The sequence below is a fragment of the Leguminivora glycinivorella genome, chromosome 10, assembly GCF_023078275.1.
Source record: "Leguminivora glycinivorella isolate SPB_JAAS2020 chromosome 10, LegGlyc_1.1, whole genome shotgun sequence".
NCBI classification, from domain to species: domain Eukaryota; kingdom Metazoa; phylum Arthropoda; class Insecta; order Lepidoptera; family Tortricidae; genus Leguminivora; species Leguminivora glycinivorella.
The window spans coordinates 774,461-802,188 of record NC_062980.1 but is presented as its reverse complement, the minus strand read 5'-3'; the positions used below and the strand labels follow the sequence as shown (position 1 = coordinate 802,188).

General features: G+C 40.6%; 1 protein-coding gene across 1 annotated transcript in view; it reads right to left on the bottom strand.

Annotated features, from left to right (window-relative positions):
• The window catches only part of LOC125230324 (serine/arginine repetitive matrix protein 2), a 114,661-nt gene that overhangs the window by 47,990 nt on the left and 38,943 nt on the right, over positions 1-27,728 (bottom strand). The window contains exons 2-10 of the mRNA XM_048135455.1: positions 24,200-24,254; positions 23,002-23,116; positions 20,147-20,263; positions 15,907-19,674; positions 12,925-15,056; positions 11,673-12,837; positions 1,434-1,651; positions 801-952; positions 699-769 (exon numbers count right to left, since the gene is read on the bottom strand). Of these exons, the coding sequence (XP_047991412.1) occupies positions 699-769; positions 801-952; positions 1,434-1,651; positions 11,673-12,837; positions 12,925-15,056; positions 15,907-19,674; positions 20,147-20,263; positions 23,002-23,116; positions 24,200-24,253 (7,792 nt within the window). The 5' untranslated portion in view covers position 24,254. The remainder of the gene's footprint in view (positions 1-698; positions 770-800; positions 953-1,433; positions 1,652-11,672; positions 12,838-12,924; positions 15,057-15,906; positions 19,675-20,146; positions 20,264-23,001; positions 23,117-24,199; positions 24,255-27,728) is intronic.

Here is a 27,728-nt window from a genome sequence, read left to right as displayed (position 1 = left end):
ATAACTTATAAGTGCGTGTCTTGTCTGGATATGGTAATTGATAATACTATCTAGAATATAAATTCTAGATAGTACATATTATCATATCTATCGTTACAGCTTTTATAGTGTTACTTAAAGTTATAGAACATACTCATTTACATACCATTTATATAAATAATTTTAAATAGGTACTTTTACAATTTCACTTTGATTTTTCTACTGCAAGTCGCAAATAGGTCAATTCCTGCACCGTTTGGCGCACACGGACAAACAAGTTGCACGGCGACACTTTCCCATTTTGTCTCTGTCGTGCGTCTAAGGAGTGACGACAGAGACAAAAAATGTCGCCGTGCAACTGTTGCATCCGTGTGCGCGGGCCCTTATAATTATTAATTAAATCAAAGAGGATCGAGCTTTATAGAGAGCTCCTGTCAAAGTAAAATGTGTAATTACAGTGCCATCTCTCGACACAGGCTTAGAACTTTGGAACCTCAATTTTGACAATTTGGCCTATGCTTGATATGTGTTAATATTGTTGAATATTAATATTAGCGCCATCTAGCCGAGCGTCCCCCAAAGGTGTGAAGCCATCTAGGTCACCGTGCCTTTTCTCTATGTTTCTAGGTACGTTTTTTCTTAGTCTTTAATAGTTTATCTGTCTAGAGTTACATATTATGTCTTTGGTGAAATATAAAACCATGACGTAATAAACTTACATGCACTCTTAATGTACTTCTCCGTGAGCGATTTCACGGAGCTCTGCCGCACCGTCTTCCTATCCTCCCTCCTTGTCTTACTCTCCGTCTTCTCCATCTTTTCATTCTTCTCCAACATTCTCCGCTGGCTGTCGGTCTTCTCCATTCTTCTCTTCTCGCTTCTGTCGGAGACGTCGGTGATGCTGACGCCGCCTGAGTCTGACTCGCGACGGTCGCTGTGCGTGAACTGTTCCAGAGGTTGCGCGCTCTTCCTTCTGTAAACGGAAATGGCTAGTTGTACGTAATGGTATTAAATCATGGAAACCTCAAAACTTGGATACTTACTATTTAGATAATGAGAGGTTGACATTATTTGTGAAATACATAATGATTCTACTGCGTTATACGACTCGCAACTTAAACAAAAAAATCGGTGTTTAGTAAAGGAGTTGAACCCATTCAAGAATGAAAATGCATTTGCCTCAACTCAAGTCCATATTAGTAGTAAGCCGCCAAGTCAAACTGTAGCTCTTATTATAACTCGTCCTGTCAGTCCCGAGTCTTTAGCCGCTCTGGGCTTTAGTGTCTCCCTCAAATTCCCTGGTGTTAGTGATAGCCGCTAGTCCATGTAGCCTTGAAGGGAGTTCGCTCTGAGCTTTCAGGAGTGACTCCAAAGCCGCGGGGTCAGAAGCGTACGCCGTCACGGTAACTGTGCTCTTTTGCGCGTCAGTATGCCAAACTTTAACAGTGACTCACCGTGTGCGCCTCGTTGTAAGTAGCTCCAGTGTCTCCCCCGAATCTCTTCGTGGTAGTGATAGCAGCTAGTCCATGTAGTCTTGAAGGAGGTTCTCCTTGAGCCTTCAGGAGTGACTCGAGAGCCGCCGGGTCTGATGCGTACGCCGTCACAGTGACTTCGCCCTCCGGTGCTCCGCCGTTGCGTGAGTGGAACTCTTGGCGGACCACCGTGCCTTTTACTGTGAAGGAAGAATTTAGGCTCGGTAAAGGTTGGAGTAACTACAGGTCCCATAGCCGAATGGCATATCTACGGCGCGAAACGAAAACGAATAAACGAAACGAAAACGGTATAGCCTGGCTCTGTCGCGCCAATACGCAAGAGCGATAGAGATAGATATCTACGAGCGTTCCGTTTCGTGAGCGTTTTGTGAGCGTTTGTGCATTCAGCTACGCACGCAGTTGCCATAACCCATAATAGTACATTATGATACAAGTGCGGAAAAGAGGAAGTTCGAAATGGATGGCGGTAAATTATATTGAGAAAAAATTACGAATAGGTACGAGTTACGAATTTCGACCTGACAAGAAACGAACCACTTCTCGCACTAGTGCGTAAAAAAAACGCATCTGTGTAGTTTTCGTTACGACGTTTTACAGTTAGGTACAGATGGTCGCCTCCGAAGTTTCGACCTGACAAGAAATGAAAAGGACTTTCGTAACTAGTGTCGATTTAAAAAAATTTATCGCACTCGTATGTGCCTTTTTTACGCACTTGTATCGTAAAATATATTATGTAAATATAGTTATTGTAACTTTCAGGGCATCCTTTAACAGTATGAGATACAAGTCAATTTGGTAGGGTATGTATAATTTTCCTAATAAGTGAACTGTAAACTGATAAACACTCAAGTTCTTCGACTGACTATACGTAAGTAATTTTCACATTAAATATCCTTCACAATAGAATTTCGTTGGCACCTTTCAATTTGCTACTTCACAATACCCTTGGCTCAATAGACGAGTTCTGTTTGGACAGCCAGTCACTACTGTTTCAATATTATTCGAGGAAGCACTTAGTCTCGGATCTTATCTCAAACAGATAGCGTTTTCGAAGGAACAGTGCGTCACCGACGGAGTAATGCCCCTTACACTAATCATCATAGCGGGATTAAGTGCACGGAGATTATGATTCAGGTATTTCCCCGGTGTAGCACCAAAGGTGCAGTTCAAGATTAGGATTCAGGGCGAAGGCTTTAGGTTATCAGTGTTAGCATTTTAAAACGAAATCATTTTAATTCGTTATCGATAATGTGCGCTTCTATAACTAATAATTATCAATATCTGGGCAACCGAGCTTCGCTCGGTTCTGTTTCGTATCCTTGACATGTGTCGCCATCTAGTTCAAAAATGAATAGTACCTACATCGAGCGAAAGAATTCTCAGCCTTAACAACACAACTACTCCACACGAGATGGCGCGCATTTCGCCACAAAAACTCAAAAGCCTTGACCTGTGTCGCCATCTAGTGTTTGCAATAAATAGTACTTACATCGACCGAAAGAATTCTGTCTTAACAGTACAACTACTGCACACGAGATGGCGCGCGAAGAAAAACGCATGAAAACTCGAAAATTCGCGTTTTCCGGGACGTAAGGATAAGTTAGACCGATTTTTCACCCCCAAAATCCCCCACATAACAAATTTCTGCGAAATCGTTAGAGCGGTTTCCGAGATCGTCAGTGTAAATAAATATATATAAAAAACCGGCCAAGTGCGAGTCGGACTCGCCCACCGAGGGTTCCGTACAAACTTTCTTTCAAACTACCTAGTAAAAATAATCTCATATTTTCATATAACTCTAATGACTTGACTAGAAGACAAAAGTATAGGCACTAATGAGTATTATTGTGTATAGCGCCATCTCCCGGTCAATTTGCTAACTAATTTGCGCGACCTGGTTTTTCAGGGATAATTCTTTATAATGTTAACCGATTTAAACAGTTTTTACTTTATTGGACAGAAGATGGTTTACGTAACATCTCGTATTAATTTGAAGTACGATATACAACCGCAAGGGTGGGTAAATTGAAAGTAAAAATCTGAAAAGTTTTTTGTGAATTAAAAAAAAGGTATTCAAAATACAAACACGATTATATTTTTCCTGTAATATTTAGCATAAAACCAATGTTTACTAAAATTTTCATAATTTTTCGTTGGTAAACTTCGGAGATAAGGGGTGGGGAACGGTATTTTTTTTACATTTTCCTTCAAAATTCTTTTTTTTCCACAACAAAAAAATTATAAAAAATAGCTTATTTACGTTAAATTTGAGCTCTTTCCAACGATACCCCACTTGACCTAGTAACTTGAAATTTACAGTTTGCCCCCCTTTCATTTTGGCCATTTTCTACAATTAAAATTAATATATTAAAAAAAATTATAGTTTCTATTTGTAGAGGTTTACAATGTTCATAACTATTCCAAATTTCAAGTTGATAGCATTAGTAGTTCTCGAGATATTTAGGAATGTGACAGACGGACAGACAGACGGACAGAGTCGCACCATAAGGGTTCCTGTTGTACCTTTTTGGTACGGAACCCTAAAAACATACATATAAGGTATGTCCTTTGTGTCGATAGATATTTTTCAGTACAGATGGTTGTTTTTTACGCACTAGTGCGAGAAGTGGTTCATTATATGCCAGGTCGAAACTTCGGAGGCTCATCTCTACTGAAAAACGTCGTACGATACACGTGCGAAAAGGAAATTCGTAACTCGTGTCGATTTAAAACACTCCCTTCGGTCGTGTTTTAATTTATCGCCACTCGTTTCGAACTTCCTTTTTTACGTACTTGTATCGTAATGTACTATTATTTTAAAGCACATAAAATTCGAATAAACTACACTGCTGACACGGGCCCGCTCACTGCTCAGTTCAGTCTGCGCCCAGCGCTCATAGACAGTGGACCTACGTTCGATAGTCCGGCGCACTGTGCTCTCGTAAGCGTAAGCAGCTAGATAGTTCTGAGAAGTGCTGTATAGGTACTGCGACTAAACAAATTTTGATCCTGTTGGTGGCAAACAGGCATACGGTCCGCCTGATTTTTACACATGCAATTTTATCCAAGAAATTTTACTTGAAATCTGATGAGAGTTTGAATTATTATTATATTTCGGGACCAGGGGACCGATTTTTGAGTCTCACGCGTTCGAATTCAGAAAATTGTCACTGAAAATACTAAGCAATTCACTGTTTTCAACCGGTAGTTTAGTGACAAATCCCATATGTGAGATTCAAAAACCGGCCCCCAGGATGAGGTTCTGGTTTTCATGGTGGAGTCAGGATATGGTCAACAAAACTGCTATTTTACTCATTATAACTCCACTATGTTTGGGCTTATTACATTTGGGCTGATGAGCAGCGTCGATCTCGATGATGTCCAAGGTCACATGATCGAGTCAAGAAATGAATAACAGAACTGCTATTCTACTTATCGTAACTCGACCATGTTTGATCTCATTAGCCGGGCCAATAACACATGTAATTTTTTGCACACAGCTCAGCTCTTTGAAACTGTTTATTTTAAGTTACTTACAATTAGTAGGTACCATATAATAATAATATATTCTTATCTCTTGTAAACTTTACAAAAAAGTTAACACATGAAACCAAAAGAATTGTTACTAGCAATTAAATTCAAAACTATCAAGATCATTCTTGCCTGTGTGTTGCGTTACCGGTGGCTCGCGTACCGAGCGCCAACGCCATCTATCAATGGCTATTTCATGAAATTGATGAACGCTCTAAAGAATAAGGGCTCTTAGTGTAGTGGTTATGCCAGTCGACACTAGATGGCAGCATTAAAAAACACTGGGTTACACTGTATGACATTTTTTCATTCATCATTAAGTAAATAGCATTCGTTATAAGTAAATAGTATACGTTAATTCGTCGCTCAGTTTTGCCGTGAAGGACGGACAAATAAATAGACACACACACACTTTCCCGTTTATAATATTAGTATGGATTAAAATAAACATTAAGTTAATAAAAACAAAATGCAGTATTATTGTGTGCTACTTAAAACTTTCCTTGTTAGTATAAAACCCGGAGTTCTTAAAAAAAAAAAAAAAGAAAGTAGAATCTTAGAGAAAGAAATAAGCAGGTAAATAAAATCAAATAATCCATACCATTCCATACTGATTAAACTGGAAAGTGTGTGTGTGTGTCTGTTTGTTTGTCCGTCTTTCAAGAGAAGCCGCGGGCAAAAGCTAGTAGAACATAAAAGAAAAAAGTAAATAAAAATGCAAAATGATTGCGTGAGCCGAGATTCGAACTCACGACACTCATGGCGCAAACGATTCCACCTAGAAGTCAAACCCGCTAGACCATTTGCACATTGTGAAAGACGGCGAATCTTCTGATTCTAATCACCAAATGCTAGTGCCGAAGTTTCGCGCGATGGATACGCGATGACCTTGAGCCATCGCCGTCGCATCGCGTCGCGTCGCCCGTCGCTCACGCAAGACAGAGCGTAAACTCATTGTTCCTGCCGGTGAGTAAGGCAGCCAGAGCTCAACGAGGGAGGACCTACGGAACTAATTAGGAGAATAGATTGTCCTTTGAGTCGTCGGCACCCAGGCCCCTTCTAAGTACCTACAGGTTTGTACAAGTTTCTAATGAGTCGGCAACGCACATGTGCCACTCCTTGAGTGGCAGGCGTCCATAGGTTACAGTGACCGCTTTCCATCAGGCAGACCGTATGCCTGTTTCCCACCTACGTGGTACAAAAAAAACTGTCGTCGAATTCACCTTAAACATTAAAAACTAAGTCAAAATCGATTGATTCGTTCGGGAGCTATGATGCCACAGACAGACATTTCAAGCGTCAAACCTTAAATTATTATAAAACACTCCGTCGTTTTTGCGTTGGTGGTTAAAAACAAGAAACTTCCTTCCAAACTATAATAAAACACAACTTTCTATGAAAATTGGTCAAGTGCGAGTCGGATTTCGACATTTCCATACAAACAGGTCATGAGCGCCTGACGAAATGTAATGGCAACGTACATTAAATTTCGTACTTAGATTTCGCCTATATTTCGGAAAAGATAAGAGATAGAGCAAAATGGACTTCTGATTTTGGTTGTCGATGGCACAATTTTTTTGTTTTCGTATATATACACCTTTTTTGGACCTTTTTTTGGAATATTATAGTCAGTGAAGTTCTAAACGGTCTTAAGCGCCTCTTTTTTAGTAGGAACTTAAGTCATTTTGGAAAATGATTTTTTCTTTTTAACAATTTCTATAACAAACGAAACCGAAATTAATTTCTTTATACCTGTCCAACGCGATTACAACATTTTAAGACGTTTAGTAACTACTTGCAGCGGCAGTGAGTGAAATTCGTAATCTGAGTTTTTTTCTCTTAAGTCCGACTTACGCTTGACTGTAGATTTTTAATAGGTTTTCCTGTAATCTACAGGTAGGGGCTATCCTGTGTATTTTTTTGAAAATTTTACGCTAAGTAATTTCGGAGATAAGGGGGGAATGGTAATTTTTTGCGTATTTTCTTAAATTACTTCTAAATTACCAAAATAAAAAAAAAAAAAAAATATACTTCAAATGCTTATAAAATGCTCTTTCATTTGATATGTAACACAATATAGTTTTAATAACTTTGATTTTTAATTTTCAATGTTACCCCCCAAAAGTGGCCCCTGTGATTAAATTTCATTTAATTAAATTACATGTCCGTCTTTGGGCCACAGGTTTACATATGTGTGCCAAATTTCAAGTAAATCGGTCCAGTACTTTCGGAGAAATCGGCTGTGACAGAGGGACAGACAGACACGCGAGTGATCCTATAAGGGTTCCGTTTTTCCTCTTTGAGGTACGGAACCCTAATAAATAAATAAATAAATAAATAAATAAATATACAAGAATTGCTCGTTTAAAAGTATAAGATAACCGCTCTCGTCTGTCCGTATGTATGTCTCTGTATATTATCGATATGATTTTTTATTCCGGAAAAATGTATCTACTTTAATTTTGAACCAACGGCTAGTTGGAATTGTTGGAAACTCTGAGAAATACGATGTAGCTTTTTAGGGTTCCGTAGTCAACTAAGAACCCTTATAGTTTCGCCATGTCTGTCTGTCCGTCTGTCCGTCCGTCCGTCCGTCCGTCCGTCCGTCCGTCCGTCCGCGGATAATCTCAGTAACCGTTAGCACTACAAAGCTGAAATTTGGTACCAATATGTATGTCAATCACGCCAACAAAGTGCAAAAATAAAAAATGGAAAAAAATGTTTTATTAGGGTACCTACCCCCCCTACATGTAAAGTAGAGGCTAATATTTTTTTTCATTCCAACCCCAACGTGTAATATATTGTTGGATAGGTATTTAAAAATGAATAAGGGTTTACTAAGATCGTTTTTTGATAATATTGATAGTTTCGGAAATAATCGCTCCTAAAGGAAAAAAAAGTGCGTCCCCCCCCCTCTAACTTTTGAACCATACGTTTAAAAAATATGAAAAAAATCACAAAAGTAGAACTTTATAAAGACTTTCTAGGAAAATTGTTTTGAACTTGATAGGTTCAGTAGTTTTTGAGAAAAATACGGAAAACTACGGAACTCTACACTGAGCGTGGCCCGACACGCTCTTGGCCGGTTTTTCGAAATAAAAGTGAGAGTATTAAATATTCTTATCTCGTACATGACGAAACTAGGATCAACACTTTATCCATTTGTTAAACGAAATGTACCTCAATAGGCAACTGGGTAAAAACTGATCTGTATAATATTTAACGATTTTTGAGTTAGGTACAAGTATGTCCGGTCGACTAAACTAATGATCAAAGTGAGTGAAATTAATAATCAAATGACGTAGGAAATAAAACAACCACTAAAGAATGTTACCTACCGTACAAATGAAAACTGTCATCAATTTACAACAAAACAAAACGGAACAACATAGCATCAGTCTCTACTGCACGTAACTAATAATAAATAATACACAGCCCAGTGAAAGACACAAGTTGACACAAAGCAAGCACGACCGAGGAATAACTAAACAGTAGTCACAACACAAAAACTAGGGTTCGACCAGGGGACCAACTTTTGAATGTCGACCATTCGATTTCGTTTCGTTCAATATTATCTCCACTACTAGCGAATTAAATTGTACTACAAACAGAATCGAAAACGAGTGGTCATTACCACTAGATTTAAAATTACTAGCCGTCCTTTTCCAGAGACTTTGAACGGCGAATTTGTGCGTTCTAAATTCAAAAATCGGTCAGGTTGACCGCGCGAATGGTTGACCACGCACCTCAACGACCGCACCACGCTCGACCAAGTTGACCGCGCGAATGGCCAAGCTCTGAAACATTGCAAGTATTGCAACTTTGCAACAGTTGCGAGAGAAAGTGCCGCCACCGTTTCAGAGCGCGAGAAAAACTGTGGCTTGCTGTGAATGCTGTAATCTTTTGTGATAAGTTTGAAACGTGCCGGTGGATTAGATGTTGAGACGTGACAATGATGATGACGGTTGAATTTTATTTCGATTGCTTAACGATTGATCGACTATTTAAATTACCGTCATATGTAAGATTGTTGCTGAATGACTATTTAAGAGTTGGTAATGAGATCAGACCTGTAAATTTCTCTGTTCTCGCAGTTCTTGCAGTCAAATCGGTTTTGTAAACTCGAAAAATTCTTTGGCCTATTTAAAATTTCTACCCTTTATAAGGCATAAACAGGTCAGGAATTATGCAAAATTGAACCCTATTACTGTGTAGAGTTAAAAATTAAGTGGGAAATATATTTCCTATGCCTTGAAAGGCCTAAATTACACGTAAAACGGAAGAGAAGTAATTTGTAGAGCATAAACAAAATTTCCAAAACACAAGGCTACGAGTATATTAAATTGTTACTTCGTCGTTCGTTCGTTCGTCCTCTGTCCACATTTTTTTGAGTTACACTCCATACAAACTTGTGTTCTTTGTTGTTGTCTCTCAACGAATTTTACCAGGGAGTTCTGTGTACAATTCTTCAAATTATTGGAGCTCACTTTATGCTGATCCATTCAAAGATTTAATTTCTCTCTCTGACACATCGACAATACAATCCAGCTGAATAAATATATGCGTAGTGAGTGATTGTGAATCAAGCGAACAGTTATTAAGGTTACAACGCTCTTTGACCGTCGGTAGACCTTACGCGGTTTCAAAAAGGTTTACAATAGTGAGTTGACACTTGACAGTGACACGGTGGAATTGTCACAGGGGGTTACTACGAACATAGCTGGGCACCGTTAATCAAATAGTTAACTTCGATAATCGTTAATCCGTTACTTAAAAAGTAACGGAAGTTAAAGTTAATCGATAATCCGTTAACACGTCATAAAAATAGGACTTCACTGCAGGTATTATGTATTTGTATTTACTAAGTATCCACCAAAAACTATTAAAACCTGTGACGCCAATCGGTAAAAAACCGAAATGTAATAATTACGGTCTCTTCGGGCTTTTACTGCCGTTGTTTGGCTAAATCCTAGGTTTTACTTCGGATTGGTAATTATTGGGTCATTCATGCGGTCGCGATCGTGATGCGTCGGTTCTTCAGATTGAGATTTGAGATGACAACTCGATGCTGTGGGACACGATAACTTGGTAGAGTAATCTAAGGCCCGCGCCGGACTCTAACTCGATGTGTCGGTTGCGCGATTTGTCTGTCATGCCTGATGATTGCACTCTATTCCCAGGTTAGTGATCGATCTAGCACACCTAATAAGATTTAGAAGATCTCAAATAAGTGATCCAAAGTCGCCAATTGGTCTTTAGACTGTTTATAATTATAACCGACGGATCTGCTTTTACCGATAAATTCTAGGTTTTGCCGTACTACGGGCTTTTACAGTAGCAGTAAGAACGTGGTTTTCGCGGCGCAGCGAGCCGCTTGGGGTGCTGGATTAACGATTAACGGACCCGATGAAATTTAACGGAAGTTAACGAATCCGTTAACATTTTTTAAAGTTAACTTAAAGTTAACCCGTTAATCGAAATGTTAACTTCGTTAATTAACGATTAACGGATTAACGAGTTAATGCCCAGCTATGACTACGAAGTACTAAAGCCGTTCAGTTTAGGTTGAGAGAGAGGGACGGAGCTATAAAACTGGTATGGTTGTGTTCCTTTTTCTCGACTGGAACTGAACGCCTTTAGTACTTCATGGTAGCCGCCTGATCTGAGTAATGAGGTCACGCATGCGCATTATTGACGTGTGTGACCGGTAATTAAACGTTTTTGGTTACTTTTTTTTTGTAAATATCGTGTTTGCAAATAAAAGGAAAGTTTATCAGAGTGGTTTGTCTCATTTGGGAGAGATAATGTTGAAATCGTATGAGTGAGATTTTTTCTGATGTTAATTATGTGAGGCTGTGAGCATTAATTAATTCTTATATCATCTCTATCATTAAGAAGAAGCAAACTTTTGAATATAAAATTCCGTAAATGCTTTTATAAAGTAGGATAGTACTTATGTCACTACCGCCCAAATACAAGCGAAATACAAAGGTTTGTAGGTGTGGCCTTTAAAATGGGTGTGTGCTCTTTTCTTGAATTGTAATTTTTGTGTTTAAACACAATTTTTTTTCTACAGTGCTTAGGGATGTTAGAGAAAAGCCTCTCTCATATCCTCTACGAAGGGGAAAGGACATCCCGGGGGCATGGAGGTGTGTTTCCGGCCTTTAAGATGGGTGTGTGCTCTTTTATTGAATAGTGATTTACATACATACATACAATCATGCCTGTTTCCCAGAGGGGTAGGCAGAAATCACGGATTTCCATTTACTACGATCTTGACAAACCACTTGTTTCAAAACACATAACTGACATAACTTATGTGACATAAGACATAAGTCACTATTGACTATTGACAACAAACATTGAACTTTAAATATGTATGTCATGTTAGATCGTCCAATAATACTGAACACATATTTTACGTTTTATCAAATTAATGAAAATATCAAAAGATACAGAGCATCAAAGTTTCGGAGTGGGGGCTTGTGACGTCACTTTTAAGTAAAAATTTTACCTAGGTGTGACGTCACGCGAAACTTCAACGCACTGTACAGTCGCCATTTTACGTTTACGAGAAAAAAGAAAAAATATGTGTCCAACATTTTTTGATAATCTAACTGACGAACTAATTACTTAGTTTTTTTTAGTCGTCTCGCCTATTATGCTCACCTTGATAGTTGGAAGCGCCATTTCTCAGCGCCTTGATGCCGAAGAGCGGCCGGCCGTCGGCGTCGAGCGGGCCGGGCCCGTAGCTGGACGTGATGACGTCGAGCGGCTTGGCGATGGCCTTGGACGGGCTCGCCGCACGCCGCGGCTTCTCGCCCTCCAGCCGCCTGCTGCTGAACGTCCGCGTCTCCGACGTCGTCTTCTTCAGGTTACGGTTCGTCACCCACGATGGCTTCTCTTCCTGCTTTGGCTTCACCTCTATCGTTGTCTTGATTATAGTCTCCTTCTTTATACCTTCTCGAGGAATCTTCCATTCCGGACTCGGTGAGCGCTGATACATTCGCTCTACAGGACTCGGAGATTTCCGCTTAGGCGACGGTGACCGTTTACCGTTCAAGTGCGTTTCAATTGTATCGTTAGATGTTTTACGCTCGTACGATTTTGTAGTAACTTTGCTTTCGTATTTCTGAGAATGCGATAGGTTCTTTTGGTTTTCTTGCTCTACAGTTCTTTTGTTGCTCACCTCCGAGAACTTTAGCTTGTCGTTTTCATTGAGACCGACCTTTTTCATGTAAGCGGTAGCGTATTCGTTGAAGCGGTTGGTCTTCGGTTTCGGAGAAGCCGTTTTGCTCGGGGACAGGGGTCGCGTCTTTTTGTCCGGACTACGCTGGCGGACTGGGCTCCTAGTTTTCAATGGAGTAGATTTAAGAACGGGCTTTTCAGGGCTGTGGGGCCTACGGTGAGTGTCCTGTATGACCTTAGTAGGTTCCTTGGCATGTCCGTTCAAAATAGGCTTCGTATGTTCCTTGGAGTGATTGCGATCGGGAGATACGGTTTTCTGTGTCACCGTTTTAATGTGGCGTTCGGGGGAGACTGTCTTCAGTGGAGTTGACTTGGGTTTCCGCTCCGGAGACCTCACTCTTTGCACCTCTGGAGTTTTGTTCCTCAAGTGGTGTTCCGGCGAGGTTGGTCTCAATCGCTGTTCTGGAGATTTAGGCTTGGCCTGCCGTTCAGGGGATCTGTTCTTCGGAGTACTCACAAAAGTATGCTTCGTAGTTTTAGTAAACGTGTTAGTATCCGTTACGTGTTCGGCTTCCATCCTCTTCTTAGCGACTCTTATTTGAGCTCTGATACGTCGCCTCTGCTCGTAACCCACGACCTTTTCCAACTGAAAGGGATAAAGTTAGTTTAAGATTAGGCTGGCAACGTATATACAGATAAAAATGATAATCATGCATATGGCGTGCTTACTGACCATTTGTTCCAACAGGTCGAGGTCGAAGACGTCCTCGATGCAGGGCTGGTGGTGGTCGAGGCTGGAGCGGCGGCGCTCGCTGCTGGTGGTGCTGCGCTCGAGGCTGGTGCGCCGCAGCTCCACGCCGAACTTGCCGCTGCCGCGGCGGCTGCTCACTTCCACTTCCTCCACTTTGGTCTCGTCTCGAATCTGAGTCGTCTTGGTAGGCCTCTGATAACCGGGAACTTTCTCGTGCGACTTTTCCGCTTCTGGCTGACGAGGCTTTGGTGATTCTGGCCTTTGCGATGTGGGATGCCTAGAAATAACTGTCCTCGTAGTAGTGGCGGTTTCGATTGTTTGTCGCATTGGCGACTTAGTGCGAGCGATTTGTGGTGAATGATGGGCAAGACGAGCCGGGCTGTCTCTCGGCTTCTCGTCACGATTAGGAGCTGGGTGTTGCGGTCTAGTCAATAAACCGCTTGAGGGACGATCCGTGACATCCTTCTCAGTAGGTGCGTTCGGAACATCGCTTACGTCTGTTGGGAAACCGTCATCAAGGGATGGGTGAAGAACTATGGTCGAATCAGTTTTCGGCGATTTTTTTATAACACCAATATCTGTTAACTTCGCTGTCTTTGTACTCTTGGCATCAACAGTATCCTTGGTTTTCTGAGTTGTTGCAATGTTCTCAAAAAGTGCTTTTGCCTTCTTCACTGCCTCGCTACTGCGTAGAGTTGTTATTTTTACTGCGGGTATTTTTTCGACTGGTTTGATGTTAGGACTGGCGTAGTCCTTAGTTTTTGCGTGGGAGGAAGTCGTTTCCTTTGAGAAAGATCCTTGTCTTTGATCTCGAGAATTTAGATATTTTTCTGTAGAGCCTTGCTTTGTGACAGTTTTGATGTCTTTTATTTCCGTCTCTTCATCTACACTCTCAACAATTTTCCTCATAATTTCTTCGTGTTGCTCTTTGATCTTCTTTTCTTTCTCTTCAGTGCTATGTGTCTCATTTAAAAATTGTTCAGCTGTTTTAACGAACTTATTGACCTTGTCAGATACGCTCAGTAAGCAGTCATCACTCTTCAATGATTCATCAACATTTTTAAGATTAGGGCGCTCTATTTTATTAGATGGTTTTATCTTAGGAGCTTTTACATTTTCTGCAGTCTCTACAAAGAGATGCGCTTTGTCATTGACACTCAATTTCGTGTAATCATCTTGGTATACAGTATTGACATCATATTCATCAGTGACACGGCGCGATGGACTCTTGTCTCTCGCGTCCCTTGGCCCTTTAGCAAATTTATTTACTTTCTCAGAAACCGATAGCAAACACTCGTCAGATTTAAGGTTATCTTCGACAAAATCAGAATGAACTCGTTTTTCTGTATCTTTAAAGTGCTTTGCAGCTTCCTTAGATTTAGTGACAGTATCAATTTTATTTGTAAATTTAGAAACTTTATCAGTAACACTCAAAAGGCAATCGTCAGCTTCGACTATATCATCTTGGGTTCTCCTTACAAACAGTTCCTCATCTTCGGATATTTCAACAATATCATCGACAAGCGACTCAGTTTCGTGAATAGTATGATGAGTTCTTCGACGGAACTCATCGTCTGGTTCACTAACTTCATCAGGAAGTCTGGGTGTCTGAACATCGTCCATAAAATTGACTGGGGTGGGACAGATGCGATCTGGAGAATTCTCTCGGGATGATTTGGCTTGCTCGACATCGATAAGTACATCATCATCATCTGTTGCCATGTTTAACGCGGTTGCTGACTTGGGCTTCGGAGCAAGCTTCATTTGGGGTTCTTTGATTGTAGACTTTTGTGTCTTCGTTGTGACAGTCTGTCTAGTTGTCTTTGTTGACATGTCGCTTACTTGTATCTCTGGTTTAGATTTCATTCTCTGAGGCGATGGCTTTTTCGCTTTGATAGACATGTCACTGGCGGTTCGTGTAACTTTAGCGTCAGTTTTCTTAGGGCTGACGTTTTCTTTGTTAAGGTCATTTTTGTGAACCGGAGTTCTTTTAGTGTCCGGTTCAGATACTCTTGTAGGTGACGGAATTATTCGATGAATCTTAGTAGGCGAAGTTTTACCAGAAATATTTTGTTTTGTAACTCCAGTTTTTTTAATTCGGATGAAATTACAGACTCAGTTTTTATATTGATTGTAGTAGGCGTTGGTTTCCTGGTCAACTGAGCAGGAGCGGCCTTTCCTCCTTTAGGAACTTGAGGTGATTGCGGGCGCTCAGTAGAACTTACGGGTTTCCTTGGAGATGTGCTTCTAGCTTTATGTGGCGTGTCAGGACTCTTCTCTACTTTTGGTGTAGTCGGTGCTGAAGATGGTTTTTTGGTAGGAGACACATTCCGTGACGGAGGTTTTCCGATTTCCTTTGGTCCCTTTGGAGATTGTTCTTTAATTTTCTCTTTAATGTCAACTTCAGTTTTCTTTTGCGTTATTTTGTCTTTTATGACGTTTTGCTGTTTTGTCGTTTTCACTTCTTCGATGACTGAATTACAGATTTCCAGATTTTCAGAAGATATATCAAGATCATGTAGGCTAGTTGTAGTTTTGCCTGGACTCTTTTCTCGGCTCGGCGATCGAGAGTTACGTTCCGGAGACAGTTTCCTTAGAGACTTTTGCACTCTGTCTAAAACTTCTTGCTCTCTTTCAGATGTAATAAAATCGGTGCTGGTCTCAGTCAGAGACGTTATTTTTTTGACTGGTGAAGTAGTTCGAGACTTGGGCTGTTGCGATGGTTTTGTCGGAGACCCAAATCTATTTGAGGGTTCGGATGGACGTTCTGGAGTTTTGCGTACAGGAGAAAGTGAAGACCTTGCAGATTGGAATTTGTTTTCAATTATTTCTGAATCTACACGTTCCACAGTCTTCTTCACATTTTTAGTAGTCGTTGTATTGTCCGAGGTATTAATTAATATGATATCCTGCAATTTCGTTGGGGAACTTTCCCTAGACGGTGTTTTCGACTTTCTGTCATTTAAGGAGTCTTCTCACGACGGACTTGAGTAGTTTTGATTAGGTCGTCTTTTTCTTGCGTAATAAAGTCAGTAACTTTTTCTTTAGTATTCGTTACTTCTTGTTTGTATACATTTTGTCTCAATGGAGATCCTTCCCTCGGATCCGGACTAAGACACGGTGATACGCTCGGAGAGCTTCGATTAGATTCTGGCTCCTTTAGATATGATGTTTTGTCGGAAGTAACAGTTACTTTAGATGTGGTTTTGTTTGTGTCTTCCATCATACCGAGTATCTTGCGACATCTCTCTTCATAAGTCTCCCTTCTTTCAAATGGTGGTTTTACTTTAGCTGGAGGGCTTGCATCGGTTTTATCCGGATTATCTTTCTTCACGGCCTTATGTGCCGGCACATCCTTTATTTCCACTGTAGGCGACACGGTGAAAGTCGATGGCGGTTTCTCAGTGGGCGTTACCTGGCTAATGCCTGCGGAAGGTTTTTTCAGAGAGCTTTTTCTAGGAAGGACTTCCTTAATAGGAGAAGTTTTCTTTTCAGGTGAAGGCGATCGACAAGGAATTTTCGATGGAGATGTAGATCTCTCCAGGGGCAGATGTTCTGGTCTTTTGTATGTGTTTGTGGTTTCGTCGGTCGTTATAGTTTCATAATAACTTTCAGCGTCATCAAGATCTGTGACGATGGTTTGTTGCAGCGGTGGAGAGCTGAAATATACGAATCCACTAACGGATGTTGTAGGGGAGCTCTGCCCCGTAGAAGGTTCTTTTTCGACTGTCTTCGGCTTCCTAGTAGGGCTGGTGGACGGAGTGATCAGTTGACGAGGTCGGTCTTTTACAGTTTTCTTATTTATTTCCTCTGTTGTTCTTTCGGTTGAGATGAAATCCGTGGTGTGTTTATACTTGGTATCTTTAGAAGGTGATTTCGATGGGGAAACAGTTTCTCTAGGAGATTTTCTAGTCGGTGAACTGGGTACTTCAGGGGTTTTTCTTGAAATAGCTTTTTCCCGACGAGTCAAAGAATCATATTTATCTTCTCTAGTTTCCTTGGTGACATATTTGACATCCTCTGTATCTTCAGATCGGCGAGTTTTCTTCTCATATGTTCCAAATTTAGAAGGTGATGGCTCTCTTACTGGGGCATTCCTTTGAGGCGTTGTTGGCGTATCTTTTTCATTTCTACGTGTTACACTGGATGTTTCTGTTGTTTTATCAAACTCACTACTTATTTTCGTTGACGTATCACGCTTTGTCAAGGTGTCATATTTGATGTTTGTAGTGTTTTTGTTGATTGTGGTTTCGTCCAGCTCTTCGGAATGCCTAGTTTTTTTGTCGTACGTCCCATATTTTGTTGGTGAAGGCTCCCTCATGGGAGTGTTGCGTTTTGGCGATGTTGGAGTGTCCTTATCACTACGAATAGTCTTCATAGTCTTATCAACTGAATAGTCATCGCTAGTAGTGGTGTGTGTTGACACAAATTTGCTCTTGTCTACTTGATCGTGGAATGTCACTGGGCCTTTGGGTGGAGAGGGCGAGCGAGAGCCCATGCGCAATGTGGAGCGGGATGGAGACTCAGGCCGGCAGTGGTCTGGCGTATCATCTCCTGGAACCTTCCTTACAGGCGAGGGGCTCTTTCCATGTACTGGTTTAGCAGGAGAGGTTCTTGAGTAGTCTGTATTGGTTTTATCAGTGCGAGTGTACATTTTAGTTTCCTCATCTATGAATTTATAGTGGTCTGCCTTGACGTTGCTAGTAGTCCTGGTATGTTCAAACGGTTTACGCTCCGGACTTTGAGAAGACGCATTTCTCGTAGGCGTTGAATCTGAAGTCGGTCTACTGGCTGTTGGTCTCATGTAGCCAGGCTTCCTGTCGGGGCTCACGCTTGGCCTGGTAGGAGTTGAATCATTCGGTGATTTCTCCGAACTCGGTCGGGTTGATGTGTAAGGTGTTTGGTAGCCTGGCTTGCGATCCGGACTTTGGCTGTGTCTCGAAGAAGAGACGTGACGAGGATAGTCAGGTGCTTTAGGACTAAAATCGGTTTCGGAGATCTGATAAGGTTTGTGAGTGTATGGCTTATTCGGAGACTCTTCTCTATGTGAAGGTCTAGACGGACTAGTGTAACGAGTGCCTTCTGTAGGGCTTGGACTAGATCTGTGACTTGGCTTCCTTTCAGGACTCATACTATGCCTAAATGTGGCATCTTGTGGTCGCTTTTCAGGACTAGCACTCGGTCTTTTGCGATAGCTGTCAGATGGCTTGCGGTCGGGGCTCGCACTATGTCTCGGGGACGTGTGCTGCGGTGGTTTCCGGTCTGGGCTGGTATATCTATTCGTTTTGGTCTCAGTCACTGAATGAGTGGAGTGAGTGGTGGAGTATCTGTCAGTGTCGGTGCGAGATGGCGAGTACCTGTCCACTTTGCTAGGGCTACCTCCGCGGCTTGAAGGCTTTCTGTAGGTCTTGTCTGGGCTTACGCTACTTCTCAGTGACGAAGTGCTAGACTGGAAAGTCCTGTTGCCCGGCGAGGAGGCCCTGGTGGTGGGCCGCGATGGAGACGGAGAGTCACCACGCAGCGTGCTCGCCCACGCTTGGTGGGTAGGGCTCAGGTCTTGGCTTATCTTCTTTCGTGTGAAATCAGACTGATAAGTGGTCTGATATTGATCAGAACTAACTTTCCTCTCTACCACTTCTTCAACTTTCTTATCTTTCGTGACATGATGAATGCGTTCTCCGTTCGTTGTGATGTCATCTACCTTTCTATCATCGGTGACCCGCTGAGTATCATGGGAAGTACGAATGTCGCGCCGATCGGTCTTGTCAATGTTTGTTTCATAATCTCGCCTTGTGTCATGAGTTGTCAGGACTTTTCTATCTGTGGTGTCTACATTCGTGTTGAATGCACGTCGAGTATCTTGCGAGGTAACTTCTCGCCGATCAATATTATCAACAGTTTCATAACGCTGCTGATTTATTTTCTGTCGAGATGTTTCTACAGCATGTTCATCCTTTTGCGTAGTAGTCGAATAATCGCTGCGTAAATTTCTCTTAAAATCGTAGTCATCAATATTTCTCTGAGAATCGACGATGTTCGTGATCCTGTTGTCAAAGTCTTCGCTGGTTTTTCTTGAAGTTTCCTTCACGTCATGTTTGGATGTGTAGGAGGATTTGTTTTCGCTCCTGGTTTGTGTGGAGGAGTGCTCGGAGCGCGCGGTGGAGACGGCGGGGGCACGGTACTCCCGCCGCGTGCTGGTGACGCGCGTCCCATCAGGGAGTTCCCGTGTTTCTATTATCACTTTCGTATTGCTGTCCGGATAGTCAATCTTCCTTGACACTAGCTCGCCATCGTGACTTCTCAAATTCTGTTCGAAATCGCTCGCCTTCGTGACTTTTGTAATCTCGTCGTTTTGTCGAGTAGACTTATAATCATCGTTGGTAACATATGGCACTGATTCTTGTTTCGTTGAGACCTGCTGGAATTTGGAAGAGCTCGAAGTCTTAGTTGAAGAGGAAGAGAAGTGTGAGCCATCGTCAGTCTGGCGCAGCACCTGCTCGTGCGCGGCGGTGTTGGAGCTGCTCTCGTTCCTCTTCAGACTGGAGTGGTCGTCGTGGTACTCGGTGACGGCCTGCCGGTGCTGGTCGACGGCGGCGAACTGTCCCTTCCCGCCGTCCACGTCATATCGTCCCTCGATGTTGGCGTTGATGGACTTGACGTGCGTGTGGCCGTCGTCTGTCGTTCTGTTTTCTGACTCCACGTTCCATCCAGCATTCGAGAGCTCCTTGAGATCTGCAAGGAAAGGAGATTCTATAGAGATTGTGGTGGTTGGTGGCGGTCTGTCACCAGTTAACGAAGCATTAGTTGGTTACTGGTTAGGTTGTTGTGTCTTAGACCTCCCACAGACACCGCTTTATGAAGCGTTTACGAAGACTCGTGGTAGTCGTGGTCATCACACATATTCTCTGTTTTATAAAACGCAGCGAACGACCCAATTGCATTTTTGAAAGAATTATACGAGAGCGACGCTTACGGGGTAACAAAAAAAGAGCAAGTGTAGGAAACGCGATACTGCTGCTCATGATTTTAGTACTACAATAACCCACGTTTACAACTTAAACTTTTGATTTACATCTGTTAAGTATTTACATAAGCTCAATTTGCAAACGTGACAACTGAACTGTCCTCTGCTTTCGTATTACGACGGTTACACCAATGTGTGGTGACCACGAGTTTCTCGCTCCACCAGCTGATCTGTATGAACCTTGTCCGTAGAAGTCCTTAGGCGGAGAGCCCGCGTCGCGGACCTCCTTGCTCTTGAGACTCTGGAAGCTCTGGTCCGCGAAGGAGCGCCCGTGGCTCCGCGCGCCGAGCTCTGAACCTGGGGAATCCATAACCGGGAGTGCAATGCTACATGTATAGGGACGGTTTCTAGATACAGATAAATCTTATACTTTTAAACACAGTATATAAATTTAAATCGGTCTAACTTATCCTTAGGTCCCGGAAAACGCGAATTTTCGAGTTTTCATGCGTTTTTCTTCGCGCGCCATCTCGTGTGCAGTAGTTGTACTGTTAAGACAGAATTCTTTCGGTCGATGTAAGTACTATTTATTGCAAACACTAGATGGCGACACAGGTCAAGGCTAAAACGAATAGAAAATACACTATTTGAGTTTTTGTGGCGAAATGCGCGCCATCTCGTGTGGAGTAGTTGTGTTGTTAAGGCTGAGAATTCTTTCGCTCGATGTAGGTACATTTTTGAACTAGATGGCGACACATGTCAAGGATACGAAACAGAACCGAGCGAAGCTCGGTTGCCCAGATATTATATTATTATATAAACATAATTACAGCCTAATTTATGCGCTACAAGTGATGGTGCATCTAGCTAAATATGCTTAGGCACTGGTCTCACCGCAAGCTAGTAAGCTATGAACTATCGGCTAGATAAGCACTCCCGTGCAAGTAAAAGAGACACGGCGATATTGATAATTCACCACTGCAGGGCGAGCAACTATAAACATCGCCGTGTCTCTTTTATTTGCACGGGAGTGATTATCTTCTGTTCGTAGTTTACTAGCTCGCGGTGGACCATCAGTGCCTTGAATCTAGAGATTGGCATCCACTATGCCAGGAGGCGAATCGAGCCGAATTTGTCTCCTATATACATTTAAGTACTATGAAATGTGAATTCGATTCGAGTCGCCAATGGACGCAGTTTCATAGTAAATGGAGAAGGCGAATTATTGAGATTCGAGTCGGCGAGCTTAGTGGATGCCAACCTATTGAAGCACGAAACTGGCGCAACAGATTTTCGCTACATAAACCTACCCATCCTTTTCTCTTAAATTAGATGGAGAAGCAAGTGTACTAAACCTGTACTAAGCCAACAAGCAATAGGAAATATTTTTTAACCTTTTTGATCAATAACTACAAGCAGAATTGTACAACACCAGGCGAATTACTCATTGCACATTTCACCTTTGCATTTACAATGGGTTTCTTACCAATAATTCACTCGTATTATTTAGAACGATTCGATTAACAGTTTTTCAATCATATTAAATTAGTTTCAAAGGCTTGCTATTCTTTTATACTATATCAGTAATCTACACCGAATTTTAATTATTTAATTTATTTCTGAAGAGCTGTTGTTAAAAATAAATTACTTACACTTAATATCGTCACGGTAATGAAACACGTTGTTTTCACTTTAGCTCACTGGGTGAATTATTTTAGAGTGCCCGTTGTATATGCAAATTTGGCGATAAACGAAATGTTTTGCAAGTGATCTAATTTATCTAACTACTCCAAGTGTATGCTTTCTAATCTACGAGTCAAAATAACGTTAGCATGCTTTAACGGAGTGCAAAACGTCCAAAACAATCTACACACGAGGCTCCGAGCCGTATCATGCTAAATAACTACTCTACACAGGTACCTAAGGACTGTATCGTTAAGTATAAGGACAAAACAAACGTCGTCTAAATGTTGACATGTGCATAATTTTGTATTATTATGTTCCGAGAGTATGATCTTAAGGTATTGGTAAGTACTATTTGATCTTAAGGTATTGAAGTACTATTTGGTACTTTCATTAAGGTCTAGCAAATAAATTTCGGACATCCCCTATCTGGCTTAATTTGAGAATATTTCAATGACTCTTTGTACGATTTCAACAAACAAAGGTTAATATGCTGCCAAAATATATTCTTTAAGAGTCCTCTTCATGGTTTTTCCAATTGGGTACTTGTAGAATAAATGCGGCGAATTTATATAATTTAAAAAAAAAACGCAATTTTGAGCAACGTTCCGGATTGCCGTAAATTTTTGATGCTAGCAGGATAAGAGAAACAGATAAAAAAATTAGCTATAGGCCAAAGTCTAATTGACATTCATGGTGTTTGAACAGTGCTTAAACCAGATCGATATAAACAATGTATGATAGTCAAATTCGACATCAAAGTCGGAGTTAGAGTAAGCACCATGCCACATTCTCTAAATGGCCGCCATACACAGATCCTGAACTATATTTTTTTTAAATAACAGTGGCTAGACTATGTCCAGATATTCTGCTTTGTGGATCATGTGTCGTTGAGGTTCGCACCATACAATTTTTTTTCGCAATCGTATCATCTTTTACGCACTTTGTGAATTTTCTAGTAGCATTTGTCCGGAATCGTAATTGGTACTCGGGAGGATTAAGTCAATACTGTCTAAACCATATGCTTTACGTCGAGTTTCTAGGACAAAATGCGTACCTTATTATGTGCCTTATTAAGCCCATGGCTTGTTATAAGAAAAAAATATAATAGCAAATAAATACGGCTACTCAAAGTTGTCTTCATACTTAACGATACAGTCTTTACATGGAGATTATTCAAATATTTATCCACTTTCTCGGACATTAAAATGTAAAAAATAAGTCGAATCCCATAAAAATAATAATAAAGTAGAATAAGTAGATCATAATCATAACAATGTGTTAAAAAAAAAACAAGTACATTAGGTACAAATAGGTATTTCATGTGGCATAAGAATCATAACTACCTGTAACATTATTAAGACTAGGTAGACAAACACGGTCGCGTGATAAAAGTAAATAATGATGGTTACCTTTAGCATCGAGCGTGGGCTCGGGCGAGTAAAGGTTGCGCAGGCGCTCCTCGCGCAGGCGATACATGTGTGCGCGGATCTCCTTCTTGCGGGAAAAATCCTCCGTCTGCTGCCACTGGAATAACAACGTTATACACTGTTATTGAGGTTTATTTATTTATCCATAGCACAGAAACATAAATGAAAAGTAAGTATTAGGTTGGGCTTATTTAGTGCGTTTTCACATTATCCGATCCGATACCTATCATAAATATATATTCATAAATAGATATGCATCTTTCAATTAAATATTCGAAATTATAATTAGACTGAAATTGTATTAATCTTAATTTAATTGCTGTTAAATAATTTTATTGATGAACGTGTAATATTTATAATTCTCAGTATTTATTTTCATTCTCTAGGCTACTATTTATAATATTATTAATAAAATGTCTATGTCTATCAGATGTAGGAAGGATTACGAAGGCAAATATCAAAGATGGCGGCTTAAATGTATGGGATATCGGTCCTACATCCGATATCGGATCTGATAATGTGAAAAAGCACAGGGTGAAGGATTTTGTGTATCGTCGTTGCGCCTGAAACTTTTCGCATAGCAATGTGTAAGATGCTTAAATATGATTAGCGATGGCTAACCAATACAAAGGGTCTTTGAATACCTATACCTACTGCAAGTGTATTATTATTAGTAATTCTGATAAGGTCCTTAGGTAATAGTGCCTAAGGCCTGATTTAGACGACGTGCGAACTCGCATGCGATTTTAGTTATATTGCAGGCTGTTGAGGTTACCTACAATTTTGCACAGTTGATGGCTGGATACCGCAATTTAATAAAGCTCGTGTTATGCGAGTTCTCGTCACTGTCTAAATGGGCACTAATACGCTTCCATTGAACATTGAGAATCATTTCGTACCAACATTAATGGATGAAGTTTGCATGGACGTGTTCTACCAACTATCAACGATCGATTTTCATTCTGGTTAGTGTTTTCTAAAGGACCCCACTGACTATCAGTCAAATAGCAACGGCCGGCAAGAACAAAAAATGACAGGTCCGAGGAACTGGCAGACCGTTGCCAGTCTTGCCACCCGGCAACAATAGTCAGCGGGCGCCTAGAAAACATTGCTAGAAAGCCGCGTTTTATTTTTGTATTCTCGTTTGTAAAGTACCAGCGAGTATATACAGGTGACTTACCATTCGGCGCAGCACGTCCTCGTCGTGGATCAGTGACACGTCACCCTCAGACATCCTGCGGACAAACAAACAAACAAACAAACATAAGCAGTTGAAAAGTAATACTAATATTCGATTATTTCCATCACACTTTACTCAAAGGTAGATTGGAAGAGACACCTTAAATGGATAAGAAGTTTGCCTTTTTGTATATTTTACTCTGTTTTGTATAGGTACCTACAATAAAGTGAACATACATACTTTTTCATTGCAAATGCCATGCAGAGATATCTTGGTCCGACTGTATGGTTGCAATTAATCACACAGAGACAAAATTAACGTTTTTTATAAGACTTACTTCTTTATTTGTTTCAATTAGTAATTTAAAACGCTCGAAGGATTGCCAGCCGATACTCGTAAAATTTATAACACCAAGACGATTATAGAAACTTGCGAACATTTTTTTCCAGCCTGTCTCGGTGACACAAACGGGTCAATGTTGACCACTTGCCCATCGTACATACGTAGGTACATTATCAGCGTACGTTACTTGTGAAGGCTTCCATTCAGTCATAACTTGAAGCAAAATGTCGAACAGTGATGTTGATAGCCTTATCTTAGTCATGCTGTACAGTCAGCAAAAGTTGTGGATGAACCAACGTGACATATGTATCTACCATCCTGGTTAAGTTGAGATACTTTCAAATAAAGATAAATTTCTAAAGTACGCGTTCGAAATGAAATTACAATTTACAAGCGTTAGTCAATATCTAATATGACAAGTTGGAAAGAGACTTCCGCTTGTAACTTGTAACTTTCAGTTTTGAGAAATGGGCCCCAAATCTATTAACTATTTAATCCAAATTTATTCAAAACCTGTTAATGCAATCAGAATGTACGTCTGTTATCGTGAGGTTCGTACTAGGTACTTATCTGTTACAAAATGAATGATTTTTACTCGCACGTAACGCGATCTGCTACTTTTGATACAGACTGTACCATTGTGTTTACTGTTAACTCGCATTTCAATAACGTAAAGACTCCAAATGAACAGTTAAGATAATTATTGTTAGCACTTAAAAAGTGGTGGAAATAGACAATGACAAGACCAAGCACTTATGAAAAATGCATTACACACCCACAAATCCCAAACTAGAAATAGACGCATCATAGCGACACAAATAAATGCGATTGACACAGCCTGTACTTTTAGGGCAATACAACCAATCACAAAAACAGATTCGCTGTAATCCGCCAATGATAACTCATCTGTGACAGCTAAGGCCGCGCCAGCCAATCGCGGCTGCCTGTCAGCCATCTGTTAGTGACGAGGCCACGGGATTGGCCGGCCGGCGCGCCATTTTTGGAATCGCCTTTTACACCGTTTTGTTTGAGCACATGTTAATGTATTATGTGACAGGCCATATGGTGTGATGAGTTGACAGTTCGGTTTTTTGCCAATAGGTACGTAATCATGTCTTGTAATACTGATTATTGAAAGTGACAGTCTGACTTTTATGGCAGTTGTAGAGAAATCTAACCTGCGGTATACGATTGCTATGCAGAGGTCAGCTCTCTACATACCTACCTTAAAAAGACATTTTACCTATGGTTGCATTTTATTATGCGGTATTAAGTCGCATAATGTACATTTTCAGAAAATTCTGATATCTTATAGACAATACTAATAAATCTAGAGATGAATCTAGAAATTGGGCAGTCTGTGAGAAAGTAAATTAAACCGATGGTGGTTGATTCAAATATCCTAGAATTTTTGTCTACTGTTTGAACGAGGTATAAACATTAGAAATCTGTTTTACAAAAATCTATCTTCTACCTGGTAGATGAACATGTATTACAAGTCACGTGTAAAGCCAAGAACAAATCAAATTGAAGTATTTTCCTGCCTAAGCCTAAACAAAGGGCGTACCACGAACACCAAACTTTGCTAGCTTCTTTCTTTTTGACTTAATCAAGACGTTGAGGTCGTTGAGTGTCATCCAGGGCGACTCGCGAAAATCGACATTCGCGTTAGCTCTTCCGAAGCACCAGCTGCATCAAAACCTATATTGATATCAATAATTTCATCTGCGCAATTAGCCTTGTGTCATTTTCTCGCACTACACGTTGACAATGTGCATGCACTTCCATGTACGGCGTTACAGGCCGGTGCGCCTTGCCCTGCTTCTGAGGTTTTTACGTGCCCTGGTTTACTTTTCTGAGGTTTTTACGTGAAACCCGTTTGACATTTAAAAATTGGAGGTCGGGGGTTCGGCGGGTTTACTTTTACCTGAAAAGTTATGTTATGATTTAAAAGTAAGTTTGGCTGGAGGTGTGAACGCGTGGCCATCGATGGCACGAATAACTTCTCATTTTATCTGACTTATGAAAGTAGAAAAATTCAATGCGGTAAAAAGTCATCGTAGAGCATTAATTTTAGCAAAACTTTAAATATGTACTTTGTTACTTGCCTGCCCCACATACATATATAGTTATGATTTTAGAAACATGGGTGTTTGATCGCATATAATTATTATCTTAGAACCTGCTGAATTACGACGATTCGAATGACATGTACTATCGATGTCCACGTGTGAATGGCTAATAATGCTTAGTTAAATAGACATCATGATTAAAATAGGACAATCTTACACAGATTTACTATTGATTAAGTCCCACAGAAAAGTTCAATAAGGCTTGTGATGTTGGGACTTACACAAAAATATATAAATACTGTATATATACCCAGAAGTACCCAAGACTGGAATATAATAGTATAACATTTTATCTGAGTGTTAATTAGTTTTAATCCATAGGCAACCCTATCGTCCGACGCTGCGCACGTGCGGCTCGTTTCTTTGTTAGGATTTTGTAGGCATTTAAAAGGCGGCATTTCGTGAACATCAAAGCAGTGGGCCTTCTGTACTTGTACTATTATATATTCTGTGCTATCGGCTGCAAAAGTGCACGACGAATTTATTCAATGAATTCATTAATAATTTCTCCATGCTCTTTTGCAGCTCATAGTACGTAAATATATATTATAGTAGGTATTATAATTTTTACGCTACATATACCTAGTGCAAACAATATAGTCCAGATTACCGTCATTTTATTTTGATTTAAACTTAAAAGATGTGTCCATATTGTGTCAGACACTGGGACAGCTATTGTTGTTTATCTATTTAAAGTAAACACGGTAATAAAACACTTGTCCCATATAAGGTATAGTGCGACAAGAACACAATGTCAAACACACGAGCGAAACGAGAAACTGGCTCAGTAGGTCACTTACACGAAACTATGTACCGGGCAGATGTAGTACGATGCACATTTTAGACAATTAATTACTACTATAAAAAAACCTTTTTTTCTCTTATACTTACCTTTAATATTGAACTTCTAATGCCCAAATCTAATGTTTTTTGTTTATTTTTTATATGTCTTTTGTCTTGTTTTGTATTTTGTAGTTTCACATGAACTGTATTCTTTTGATTAAATAAATAGGTATTCTTTTGGGCGTTAAATCCAAGCGTCTATAGTGCTAAAT